Below are 14,346 nucleotides of genomic sequence, written 5' to 3'. Positions count from 1 at the left end.
AAATTAATCATGGTTTCATTGTGATTAATTTGATTGAGTTTTTGGATATAGAAAATCATTCTTCAAGGTTTTTGGTGTCCAATAAAAATCCTTTGTTTCTTTCGAAATTAAGGTCGCTCTTGTTGTTGTGCTTAATTGCCAAATATTGAGGGGAGTGCGGTTGTGGAATATTATAGAGGTTATCTTATATCTTTAAACTCCTTGATGAATGCATTTAGTTTCGGATTTATGATTGCATCTAAATTAGTTGGTATGTATTTTCCTTTTTAGTCATGAAATGTCTCTTTCGGAAATTTCATTAGGATCCCGTTCTTGTACCTTTGCCAATTTTATTGACAAAAAGGGGGAGAATTAATATGTAGTTCACACTACAAATACATATGGTTTTCGAATCATTATGTAAGGGGGAGTGGTTTCCATGTGAGATGGAGTATTGACTAAGGGGGAGTGATACATATCATCAGAGTATTATTTTTAAAGTTGTGATACAATTGAACTTTGACACTATGTAATAATACTATGAAACTGTATAACAATGATCGAGAACTATGTTTTCTCATTGTTATAGCTACGGATCTTCAACAATGGTGATGCTGAACTTACAACTTTTGGGAACCATTTGGTTGACTATTGTTGAACTAACAAATGCATACGTTTGGTACGGTTACACAAACCTAGAAACGTGCATTTCATTTGTGTGTAACAAGCTAAGTTTTCGATCTAACGGTTGAAATATATTAACTTGAATCTAATCAGGTTTTCATCTAATGGTGAATATTGAATGCTTTGTTACTAAGCTAACATTGATTGCAAACCCGTATTTGAAAGACTATATAAGGGGAACTCTAGCATCTGCGCAAAACTAATCCCCACACCGTACGTGTGATACTAGTTTGTTTGCTAGAGTCGATTCTCCTTTAACCTTTGGTTTCTTCTTAAAAACCAGGTTAACGACTTAAATACTTCATTGGGATTGTGAAGCCAGACATATACTACTTTTATCGTAGTTGTGTGATTTGATCTTGCATCTTCTATCGTACGAGTACAATCAGATTGATTGGTTTGAGATTGATATCTCCGATAGGCAAGATATAAAATGTAATTACAAATATCTTCGTCACATTGTTTGTGATTCCGCAACATCTTGTTTCGCACCATACGATTAAGATTGTTGTGAGGTGATTGATAACTCTATGATATTCTTCAGGAATATAAGACCGGATTATCAATTGGTTCATGTTCACCTTGATTTATCAAAAGACGGAATAAAAACCTTTTGGGTTTATCTGTGGGAGACAGATTGATCATTTCAATAGACTTGTATGTGTGAGACAGATTGGTTTACCTCAAGTCTTCGACTTTGGGTTGTAGTAACTCTTAGTTGTGGGTGAGATCAGCTAAGGGAATTAGTGCGTAGTATCCTGCTGGGATCAGAGACGTATGGAGCACAACTGTACCTTGGATCAGTGTGAGATTGGTTGCGGTTCAACTACATTCCAGTCCGAAGTTATCTTGGAGTATTCTACTGTATGTAGCGGCTTAATACAGTGTGTGTTCAATCTGAACTTGATCCTGGGGTTTTTCTGCATTTGCGGTTTCCTCGTTAACAAAATTTTGGTGTGTGTTATTTCTATTTCAGCATTATATTGTTTATCTTTATAATTGAAATAATACAGGTTGTGCGTTGAAGTTCAATTAATTAGAATATCCGACCTTTTGGTTGTTGATTTACATTGATTGACACTTGGATATTGGTCTTTGGTACCATCCAAGTTATTCCTTGTATTTGATTAAAGACTCGCTGATTTCTATTAGCTTGAGTAAATCAAATCAAGAGAGAGATATTAACTCCTTGAGATACTTTTATCTAGATTGAGTCTGACTGTCTAGTTGATTCTCCATAAATTATATCGGAGTTATTCCATACAGATTGTTAAGCGAAATATTGGGTGGTGTTGTTAGACCCCCGCTTTTTTACAAACCGAACTCGCTCTTAGGTTACCTGATACAGTTTCACAGTGGCAACAACATCGAGACTTGAACCTTCTCCTTGTTTTCGACCCTTTTTCATTTGCTTGGAGCAAATTTTCTCCACCATTATTTGAGAAATAAGCTTCTCCCACTGGCTGTAGTACACGATTTGTTCCTTTGCCGACATCGTGTCTCCACTACGAATTCTAGCCATCCATTTCTTCAACAATGTCGTACCCTTCTTCACCTATTTAAAAAATATATCCACAAGTAAATATTTTTTCAACACTTTATAACAACTTTAAAGATAAAGATAAGTCATGTACTTACCACATTATCCAATAACTTAATGGCTTCGTCTCCACAAATTGGCATCTCCTTTTGAGCTCTCTTACCCTCCCTCTCCTTTGCCTTCGCCTTATCGGCAATAACTTGTTGTTGTCGATTTATCACAATAGGATGACTAATTTATTGATAAAACTCCATATAATCTTCATCAATTGCCTTTACATCGGCACCACAAGGTACTAAATCACCTAAAGGTAAGTGGTACTTCCTTTTTTCATTCCAATATCTTACCGCAGGAGTTGGTTGATGTTTTGAAGTAAATTAATTCTCGGTGTTCTTTGTTCCTCCAACCATCAAAGTGAAATTTTCTTTCTCCACGTCGGGATCCATTTGGACACAAGAAAGTTGTCTTAAAACTCTCATTCGATTATATATTTCCTAGCCGTGAGGATGCCAAATTGGTCCATAGTAAGGCGAAACGGAAAAATAACCATTCAAATCTTCTTCATCTACAGAGACATCATCTGTTACGCCGTATGGGTGAAATACAACATTGTTCACCGTTAGATTATCCAATTTCTCCCTCAACGAAGCCATCTGTTCTTTTTTTTCCTTCTTTTGTGCGTCCATAAACACCCATTTTCCTGCTGTAGGTTCGTCATGGGGATAATTTGGCTTTGCACTAACCAATACCAATTTAGAGAAGTGGTCATAGATCCAAGCCTATGCGAAAAAAGTAAAAATATTAGCCTCATATATGATATGAAAATTATAGCGAATAACTTGCTAATTGACAAAGAAGAAGGTCACCTGAATAAGAGTTAAATAACCTTCAATCTGAGTTGTCTTAATCCTCGACCCTTTGTTCATTTGTTCTAAAACAAATGCAAGCACCCCAGTGGCCCAAGAGTAGTTGTTCATATCATCAAGATTCTCCAAAAGCTGTAGGTAATGTGCGTTCACCTTATTTCCAGAAGTGTCGAGGAAAATGCCAGTTCCTAGATGATATAACCAAAAAGCGGTGACATGGTGCCTAAGTGTATCCTCGTCCATCACCAACTTTCCCTTCTTCACCTTATGAGTTGTCTTTTCAAATGTTTTCTTCAACTTTACTAACTTAAATTTCTTGACCATCTTCTTCTTTGGGATTATACTCATCACCATGTTTAGGAGACCTCACAGCACGTCTAAACTCACATTGGGCCTTTTTTGCATTCCAACCTAAACACTTTAGAGCCAATTCTTCAAGAGCTTCATAACTCATCCGGGGGTTGTAGCCTTCACGAAGACAATTACCTTCCACGGGTAGGCCGGTGATATTCCTGCAATCATCGTGAGTAATACCCATCTTGCCAAATGGAAGATGCATTGTATATGTCTTGGGATAATGTCTCTCGAGAAATGCGGATACGCCAACAGTGTCAAAATCCACATGTTGCAGCTCAATATCTTTCCACAACACACATTCTTCAACCTTGGCCTGAAACTCGGGACACTCCTTGGAAAGATCCCATTTGGCCGCCTTTTGACGACGAATAAGACGAATTGCATCATTATGATCCTACGAAAAGAACATCAAACTGTTAATACTTGATGAAACATGTCCAAAAAAAATAAATCTTTTTGTTATTTAAGAATACCTTTGTCGCATAGATCTTCGCATCCCATGAGTGTTTGTAGCCAAACAAAGTTTCCCCTCCATCTGTTGGAGTACCATAAGTTGGGCTCACCGGTGACAAACACAACTCACTAGGTGAAATGCGTAAGTATCTAGCACTAGGAGGCTTCGGTTTCACTTTCTCTTTGACATGGACAATTTCTTTCTCTTCACCCTCTTCATCCACTTCCTCCTCTTCATCCTCTTCTCCCTTCTCATCCTATTAATCCTCTTCATCCTCTTCATCCTATTCTCCCTCTTCGTCATCTTCTTCCTCATCCTCCTTTTCCTCTTGTCCTTCCCCATCTTTACCCTGTCCTTGTCCTTCTCCTTGTAAACCCTGTCCTTGGTCTTATTTCTCTACCTCTTCATTTCCTTGGTCTTCATATCCTTCCTCTTCATCATCATCATTTTCTTCTTCGACAACATTATCAATTATATTTTCCATCACCTCTTGATTGACATCTTGGATTACATTAGGAACATTTTTTTGGTTCACTTCCTTTAACGATCCCCCTCCATCACCTCCATGTTTAGCATTTTTAGCACCACAGTTTCGAAATCCAAATGTATTCTCCCATGAGGGGTGGGGGTTATCAAATCTTCATCTAGACCTAGATTAGATCTTTTTCCTTTTTTCCTAATGAATGAAAACCACATTATCAGCTAAACAAAAGATTTTCTTATCAAATAAAATTGAACATGGGATTACATCCTACATAAAATTTCACCAGACAAAAGTTCGGTTATCTACTATGTAAGTGTCGAAGTAACCGAACTAGGAGATCGGTGACCTAGTGTAAGTGGCCAAGTAATCGAACTACATGTTAGGGGTTGACAGACTAAAGTTCGGTTTTCCTCTAGAAATTACGATGTAACCGAAGCGTACAATAACAAAGTTCGGTTAACTATGTCAAAATATCGATTATACCGAACTCTTATTTCCCATATATAGAAAGAGTTCGGTTACGCAAAATTTTCTTGCGAGCTTACCGAACTAAACAGTTCGGTTACATAAAAATAATTAAAGTTTGCGACATTGCCGAAGTGTTCTTCATATTGGTAGTTCGGTTACAAAAAAACTAGGGTTTTGAAAATTCTCCTAGCCGAAATGCTCACTGTAACTACCATTTTAATGGGTTTTGATAATTTCTTCAACCAAAAACAAATTAAAAGGAATGAGTATGAAGGAAAAATTACCCGCGGATTTGCATTTCACTTGAATCAGACTTTTTGATTGTTGTTGGATGATCGATTTTGCCTCTGAACGGTGCCTCAAGTTGTTTATGAATTAACACTTCTTTTGGGAGACTCACTAATGTGGGAGTCCCATACTCAATCCTGGAAGTCTGGGTGTTTGCTTGGTACCCATTACTTATAAAGATAGATTAATCGACGCTGAAATTTTTTCGAATCGACGATTAACGTCGATGTTAACGAAGAATAGGAAAAGAAGAGAAGAAGAATAAGACGAAGAAGAAAAGAAAGTAGAAGAAAGGTTTTGAAACTGGTTTCTTTAATCAGTTGGGTTATTTAGGTTTTAGATTAGTGGGTTAGATTAGTGGTTTATTAGGATTATATATAACATTAATTAGGATAAGGACAGAATAGTCTTCACTAATAATTTTGGACACCCCTTAAAATTTATGGTGGACAATTGAATCACAAAGTAATCCCCACAAAAATGGGCTAGTGCTCAAAAAAAAAAAAAAAAAAAAGAAAATCGTTGAAGACAAATGGACGCCCACCCCAAAGCGATAATGTTGTGTGTATATATATTTGGTTTACCGTCGTCACCAAAGTAAAAGAGATTGATCATATTCCTAGAAAAAAAATGGAGAAAAATGAAATCCCCGGAACCCTAACACCACCGCCACCACCACCACGGCCACCAAGGGAGAGGCGAAGGAGAAAGACGGAAGATGGCGAGAAGAAGAAGAAGAATCAGAGAAAAGAAGTTAGAGTGGTATCTTCTTACTTTCCAATCCCTCCTCATCTTAATAGTGGTGATTTTGTTGTTCAAAGACCTAAAAGGGATTTTACTGTCCCTAATAAACCACATGATGATGATTATCTATTTAAAACCAAATCAACCCCTGATGGTGATTTCGGAACATCAACACCTCCAAAACAAGAGAATCCCAAATCATCATCATCAGCAGCAGCATGTGTTGAGAATATTGATGATGTTCTTGCTCGTTTTGGTTATGTTCCGAATCCGAAGAAACCCATCCCATTCCGATCTGCTAAATCTGCTAAATCTACACAAGCTTTACCACTACGCAACATTCAATCACACCAGAGTAATGCCTCTTCTTCTAATTATGATGATAGTAATAAGCAAAACCCAGTGGAACTTCATGATCAAGTGGCTGAGTGGAAGAGAAGGAGGTTTTGTAATAATGAGGTGAAATCATTTTTACAAAACAGAAATGGATTGGTTAGGAATGCAGGATTCCAAGAGATGGAAGAAATCAAAACCCCAGAAAAGGAATCCACGGGAAAAACTAAGAAGAAGAGGATCCGTAAAACACCAGCGTTTTCGCGTCGTCTTACACTTGCTGAGAGTAATTGTGAAGCTTACCTGAGAAAGACTCCGGACAATACATGGAAACCTCCAGTTTCACCACACAAACTGCTTCAAGAGGATCACTATGAAGATCCTTGGAGAGTAATCGTTATTTGTATGCTCCTTAATGTTACTTCAGGCAAGCAGGTTTGTTCTCCATTTTATTATCCTCATTTTTCCAAGTACTTTCAATTTTATTATTGAATCATAGGCCATTGATCTAGCATCTAGTATAGAAATGTATGCATTGTTCTGTTCCCTTGAACATCAGGTGGGAACATAAAGCATGTCAACTTCTTTTGTGGAAGCACATTTTTAAGGCAATTTGTTAGATTCTGTTGTATTATCATGTCTCATTTGTTAATTTTTAAGCTATTGGTTTTAAAATATAAGGTTTCTGAGAAAGTTTGATTGTTCTAGTTGTAAATATGGCATAGGCGAGAAAGTTATTGTTCTCCACTTCATACGGTGAGAAATAAATACAAAGAAATACACCATCAACATATGACTTGGTAGCAAACGACTTTTTTCTCTCCGCTGGGGGACCCTCACTTTTAGATAGTCTTTTTTTTTTTAATTGCCTCTCTAGATCTCTTAGGAGTAGCCTTTGGTAGCCTATGATTCTAGAATCTATGTTTTCCCTCTGCAGTCAGTGTCAAGCAGAAGACCCCATGAGCACTGATGTCATGAACTGCGCCATTTTCAGTCGCAGTAAGACTAGCAATGAAGTAGTCATTGCTTAGAACTTTGTTAGTGATCAATGAATTAACTATTGAAGCAAACCATCTGCAGGTAAGAAAAGTTCTGCCTGATTTCTTCAAACGTTTTCCCGATGCGAAGTCAAGTTTGGAGGTTGTACCACAAGAAATAGAGGAAATTATTTGGACCCTAGGAATACACGATAGAAGAGCAATAATGATTCAGCGCTTCTCTGCGGAGTATCTGTGGGAGAACTGGACCTACATAACCGACCTTCATGGTGTTGGCAAGTAAGTTGTGCATAATTTACATTCTCTCAACCTACTTTTTTTCTTTCTGAAGGAAGCCATTTTTCAACTCTTCTATGTCATGTTTTGATCTATTTCTTGTTTCACGTGTCTCATTTGGATAGGTATGCAGCTGATGCATATGCAATATTCTGCACAGGGAAGTGGGATCAAGTTAGACCCAAGGATCATATGCTGAATAAATACTGGGAATTTCTCCATGTAGAGTTTGGGAAAGCAGTTCCCGACGAGGTTGGTAAGAGGATTGCTCCCTACCCAACACATAGTTAGGCTAGTTAGGGATGATATCTATTTTGCTGCATGACGTCCTTGCATATGATGGTATTTTGTAAACTCTCTATCTTTCACTCTTTCTACAAACTTTGTGTAAGCTTAGGGTCATTTTATAGAGTGGGCATCATTTCTGGTTATTAAGCTTTAACAGAAAGAAAAACAAAACAGGTAGTGAAGAGAGTAGACGAGATAATTTAAAAACTGTAATGAGAGTTGTTTAGGGTGTCAGATATATAGAGGTATTGTAGCTGGTATTTAACTCCTTCTGACTGCCCAAGTCCTTGACCATTTTATTTGTACAAGATACTGTTGAAAAAATATATAAAGGTCTCTACTTTGGTATTTTGAAATTTGGACATTCTGATATTTGCACAAACCATTTAAACCTTACAACTTTGAATTGTAATGTGCGGAACACTGTTTTCACAGCTTGGGACTTTTTATGCGTAGACATGAATCTCTCAACCTCTGAACATTTTCATTTCATTGCTGTAATGGTTTTAGTTTTGAACATTTGACACTTTACCTATACATTTATATATAAAGATCTACTTCTGGGAAATGTAAGCAAATCATTTATTTTATTGTCTTGGAGTACTATAAAATTTCCTTTGTTAAGTTCAATAATAAAATATCGAGTTCACTAGCATCGAAACATTCATCGATGGGAACCAGGTTTCCTATTGGTAAATTCTTAAACCAGGTAGCCAGTTGTTACTATTCAAAGTTCATTGTCTACAACAGTGAAGCTGAAACAAAACCCAGCAATAAGTCTCCTTTACTTTCAGCAAATTTTGGCAAATATGGTACATAACAAGTGATAAAAGACCAAGTGACCAAATATGGTAGACAAAAATTCCATCTATATGTTAAGAATTATAAAAACTCCATACAAAAACCCCAAAATTTTAAGAACATCTAAATTAGATCATTTTCATATCTTTTTAATCTAAATCGGCCTGGCTAAATTGGAGCATATGCCACTTAATCGGAGCCTATAGATTACTTCATCTACCTAATACACAATGATAAGGGGTTTCTAAATTTATGGAAACTACCAAAATTACCCTCAAAAAAATATTAATATTACTAAATTACCTCCATCAATCCTTATTAATAAACCTAACTAACTAAAATTAGTTTTCATTTCTAACCTAAAAACCGATTCTTCATCTTCTCTATTCCCTCTTTTTCTATTTTTTTGAAACCAAAAATCGTTGATGATCGACGATCTAAAAACGATTAATCGTTTTGTTTCTTCTATAAAATGTTTAAACCATCAAGAACTAAGTATGCTACTAACATGACCTATTCCAGTGAGAACGATCCCAGAATTGTTGAAGTGATTCGAAAGAAAACGAAGGAAGTGCAAGAAGAAGCCGAAGCCTCTCGTATCGCACAAGAGGAGGAAATGAGTCGAATCAGGTACTTTTCTATCAACCCAATCCTCTAAACTAGGTTTTAGTAACATGCAATAGGTTAAAAATCAAAAATTTTGAAATCAAAAAATTTCCGGGTTCACAGAATCGGATTACGTTAATGTCGAAGTAACCCGATGCTTGTTAGAAACGGATTATGTTCTTAAACTTATAAACCGATTGTTCTGCATGTGAAAAGGAATCGAGGTACGTTAATTTATAAATAGCCCGATTGTTGTAGCCAATATTCCTGGAACTTTATTTTGTTGGAATCAGATTACATATGTCTTCACAAAAACCGATTGTGTAGTATAAAATCGGTCTTTATATGTATATCGAGTAAACCGATTTCTGGATCGAGTTACATTAGCACTTAAAAAATCCGATTGTAAATTTTATATGTTAGGAATCGGATTTCGTATGTATATCAAGTAAACCGATTATATACCTTGACTTAAAAAAATGCATTCTATTCCATTGTTTTTTGTCGCTTAAATCCGTATTCTACAGGAAACAAAAGCAAGCCGAAAAGAAATATAAGTGTAAATATGACCTTGTTACTCCTAAGGCTTGGAGACCGCGTCGAGAATACGGTAAAAGTTTGAATGATTCCCACCGAAACCAAAGGGACAGGGGGAGTAAAGCCAAAGGGATCATCATCAATGACCCACCACCTCAAGCGGAGCAACCAACACATGAAGAATTTGATTTCAATACACCTACTGAATAAGAAGGAGGTGACAAACAAGTTGAAGAAGAAGAAATTGATGAGGAAGTTAATGAGGAACAAAGTGGTGGCAAGGAAGTGATAAGAGTGAAAGTGATGAAGAAGAAGGTGATGATGAAAGTGATGAAGAAGAAGGTGAGGATGAAAGTGATGAAAAATAAAGTGAGAAGGAAGTTGATGAAGAGATAAGAGAAGTTCAATAACAAGTGCAAGAACAAGAAGTTAAACAACAAGACCAAGGAGGAGACGCTAAAGAAAAAGGTAAGAAGATAGAAGCTCCAAAGAAGAAGAAAGATGGCCACATGCCCGACCCGCTGAAGATGTTTGCTCGCGGCCCTGATGATCCACCTTTAGGTATACCCGGTGATGGAGGACAGGTATTATGAGGTTACAAAGGCAGTCGGGCCTCCGTCGTTTATAATACCATAGTAAGTACCAAAACCTCATGCTATGTGATGTAAACATTATTATTCGTGTAGTGTTTTTATTGTTGTCCATCGTGGTTGTTTTTTTTTATAGGATCACAAGGATTTTGTTCGTCGTATGAATCCAGGAACGTCAGTGAGTATGATGAGGCAATGCCCACTTATAGCTCCAGAATCCACCCTTGGAGAAGTTCTGAAAGTAGTCGATATAGTCAATTCTACGTGGTTGGTACCTGCGGTCGACAATTTGGACTTTGGTTACGACAAACCTGTTTGTTCCTCCTTTGCCGAGAGATACTACGGGGAAACGGATACTTTACATATTCCGTTTGGAGAAATGACGATAACTCCAAATGATGCGAAGTTAATTACCGGTTAAGCATAGAAGGTAAAGCTGTGAAGCACAAAGGGTACGAGCCAGAACTTGGGTGGGACAAGATTTATGCATGGACCAAGGTAGTGTTCCAATGGGGTGAGGAGAACACCAAGGAGGAGATGCTAGTAGGCAAGTCAAAGCAGAGGATATTCCATCTCTCGAGGCTGAGGAAGAACTTCATGGGAACAAAGAAGCTTCGTGTTAAGGGAAAAGAGGTGATCCCGCAACGTATCATCGCCACGACCAATACGTATGTCCTCTATGTCCTTGGAACTCTTATCTTGCCCGAAGTTTCCGGTGCCCGTGTGAGCGCCAACTTTATCCAGTTGTTGCAACCATTTGAAAAGATTCGCAAATACTCTTGGGGCACTGCCATCCTTGCACACTCGTAGAAGGAGTTGAGAAATGCTTCTAGGGCTCAAAGGAACCAAATCGGAGGGAATATGGCTTTTCTGCAGGCTTGGATATATATGCACTTATCAATATGTGGTAAAAGGGCTTTTGATAACAAGGAATGGGATGGAGAGCATTATGGAGACAAGTATACCTACAGAAGTAAGCCGAAGAAACAAAAAATGGATTATCCGAACTTGAAAAGACAGTTAGACAATTTGACGACAAAGGATGTTGTCTTTGATCCTTACAAGGAGGTTTTGGCTAAAGGAAAAGGAAAGAAGGTTGGGTGCCCAGAGCAAAGTTCGTATTTTGGGCCTTTATTTCATCCAAGAGGATATGTAATGTACAACCCGACGATAGTCGCAAGACAATGCGGTTACGTACACAAAATCCAAAAGGCGCACAAGATGTTCAACATCAATGAGAAAAAAACAAAATCATATGATAATGATATTGTCATTGTTCACAAGCCTTTACCATCATGTGATTATTGGGAAAACAGAGCCTTCCACAAATATCTTTTGGATGGTCCATCTCGAACAGATGACGAGGCAATTCTGGGTTACATGACGTGGTACCTCAATGTTTCGCATACTCGAGTGATACGAGTAGATGAGAGGCCCAAGATAGAGGACAAAGATACGTCTCTCGATTACTTGGTGCGTATTGTTACTCAATTATGATTTTTTTTAAATGATTTTAGCATTATATATATTGAATGTTTGTTATTTGAAACTGAAAAAGAGAAGACGAGTCGGACACTTGATTACCCAAGCAAAGCTAGAAATCAGGGAAGGGAAAAATGTGAAGGCCAATGAAAAGCTGATTGATGAATTGAACGGTCTCGAAGATGTAGAAGCTGGTGCAAATTTTGTGGAGCAGGATGATGATGATGATGAGGAGGATAAGGAGGAGGAGGAGAAGGATCCAAAGAAGAAGAGGAAGAGAGCCCCTCCAAAAAAGATTTTGAAGGTGCATCGACCAGCGCCCAACCTGGTAAACGAGGACGCGGTGGCGGTGGTCGTGGAGGTGGACGTGGTCGTGGTCGTGGTGGGGATGTTCATGAATGAATGGTTATATTCATGTTTATGTATTTAAGTATGGATAATTATGGAGTCAAAACTTATGTCTTGTCTTAAACTTATTGTCGAATTATGTTTGGTTATATTCCTAGTCTATGAATGACTTAATCTGGTTTCTAGTTTATGAATGACTTAATGTGTGTGGAAAAAATGAAGGATTATGGCATTCTTTCTGTCAGAATCAGTTTACATGTAAAAATATGTAATCCGATTCTGACAGTTTCCCAAAGTTCAGTTTTAGAATCGGGTTTCATCTACCTATATGAAATCCGATTGCTAAGAAGAAAAGTTCGGTAACTTTTAGAATCGGTTTACATGTATAAATATGTAATCCGATTTTGATGAAGAAAAGTTCTGTAACTTTGAGAATCGGTTTACATATGCATTACAAAAGCCCGATTTGTTAGAGGCAAATTTATATGATTTTGTAAGGAAACAATCGGTCTATGTGGTAATATATAAAATCCGATTGTTTGAATTGAATTCAAAAAAAAATAGCCGTTGAGACTTCATATATATAAGGACAACCTCTTTGATCCACTCCCACATCACACACTTAGTCTAGAAAATGGAATGGGAACCGTTTGAAGATTTGTGTCTGGTTAAATCCTTTGCTAATACGTTCCGCAAATGTCCGAATGAAATCTATTCAATGTTTTGGAAGAGAGTTAAAGAGTTCTTTTACGGGCATATTGCGAATCCCAATAACCGAAAATGGAGAGACTTGGCTTTTCGATTCAACTACATAAAAGGCGCAATGCGAGAGTACGTAATAGTTAGAAATATGGTGTACCACTATCATCCACGAGCTCCTCTTAGGTCAAAAGGGAGTAATCCGATCATTTTTATACCTATGTCACCGTCAAAAATTCGCATACTAACATTTAAGAATTCATTTAATTTCAGCGGGAACGTTTCAACGGGCTATGGAGAATTCGTAACGGGGAAAGAAAGTTCATTCACCACAAAGAATACACGACGTTGTACCGACGTGCTCGGAGGTTCATTGACGAGCATTTGATGTGTCAAATTCTAGAATTCCCATACAGAATCATATATATGTAGTGGGCTAATTTCCTAAACTATGTAAATAAATATTTTGTTTCTGAAATTAAGGCATAATCGTATTATACAGACACATATAAACACCGATTTGAGGAATCGGTTTATGTGGGTATTGACCAAACTACGATTCTGGGTTTACATCGTCACAAGAATAAACTCAACTCATAATCGGTTTACAAATGCACTAACATAAACCGATTCTGGATCGAGTGAATTTTTTTTTACAAGTTTTGATTATGCATTAATGAAAGTTAATCTCAGGATTAACTTGATTAAACACTTTTACATTTTTCGAATTAGCACTAATTTAACAATGGCATATCAGGCATTAACATAAATAGTGGATAAGGGGTTTCTATGAATTACTTCTTAATGACCCTATTTTGTCACGTAGTTATAGGCCCCAATTAAGTAGGATATCCCCCAATTTAACCAGGTAAATTAGGCACAGTCGCACAAGATGTTACCTTCCCCATTTCTCTTTATATTTTCAGACCACTGATGAGTGCCAAATATTGTATATATTCATCCCTTTTTGTTGGCATTTTAACTCATCTTTTATGCATTAATTCTACATTTTATCCCATATTCTGTATTTTCATTGTTTTCAAGAATAAATATTTTTATTAATTAATTTTGCATTTTTAGGTAATAAATAAAGACTCGATGAGTTACGGAGCCAAAAGAGCAAAGACACGGGAGAAAGCCGGTGGAAACTCTAGCGGAAAAGAAGTGAAGAATGTGTTATGGAAGACTCAAAGATAAAAATGGGCTTAAAAAGGAAGAACTTGTTCTTAAAGAAGAAGTGGGCTCAGCTTATCCCAAGCCCAAACTCATTTCCCAAACTCAAATCCATTTCCTAAGCCTAAATTCAAAACCCAAACCCGTTTCCCTTCTTAACCGTCAGATTGGATCCATTCCATCATCTAACGGTCGCTTCATCAGAGTACATCGAGCTTTGAAGTTCATGTCTAACACTACAGTACCTAACTCCATCAAGTACCGTTCATTTTGTTGTATCATATAATCCAACGGTCGCTCATCGCTTGCCTCCGCATCACCGTCCGATCTACCAATCATCATCGCATCCCA

The 14,346-nt window shown here is 37.3% G+C and overlaps 1 protein-coding gene across 1 annotated transcript; it reads left to right on the top strand.

Moving 5' to 3' along the window:
- The first annotated feature begins 5,712 nt into the window (after positions 1 to 5,712).
- LOC113346089 lies at positions 5,713 to 8,251 on the top strand. The gene is made up of 3 exons (XM_026589678.1): positions 5,713 to 6,632; positions 7,278 to 7,474; positions 7,597 to 8,251. Exons 1-3 carry the CDS (start codon positions 5,751 to 5,753, stop codon positions 7,760 to 7,762), a joined length of 1,245 nt encoding a protein of 414 aa, XP_026445463.1. The 5' UTR covers positions 5,713 to 5,750; the 3' UTR covers positions 7,763 to 8,251.
- The last annotated feature ends 6,095 nt before the right edge of the window (positions 8,252 to 14,346 follow it).

Source organism: Papaver somniferum, unplaced genomic scaffold, assembly GCF_003573695.1.
Source record: "Papaver somniferum cultivar HN1 unplaced genomic scaffold, ASM357369v1 unplaced-scaffold_92, whole genome shotgun sequence".
NCBI classification, from domain to species: domain Eukaryota; kingdom Viridiplantae; phylum Streptophyta; class Magnoliopsida; order Ranunculales; family Papaveraceae; genus Papaver; species Papaver somniferum.
This window is presented reverse-complemented; position numbering and strand designations above follow the sequence as displayed.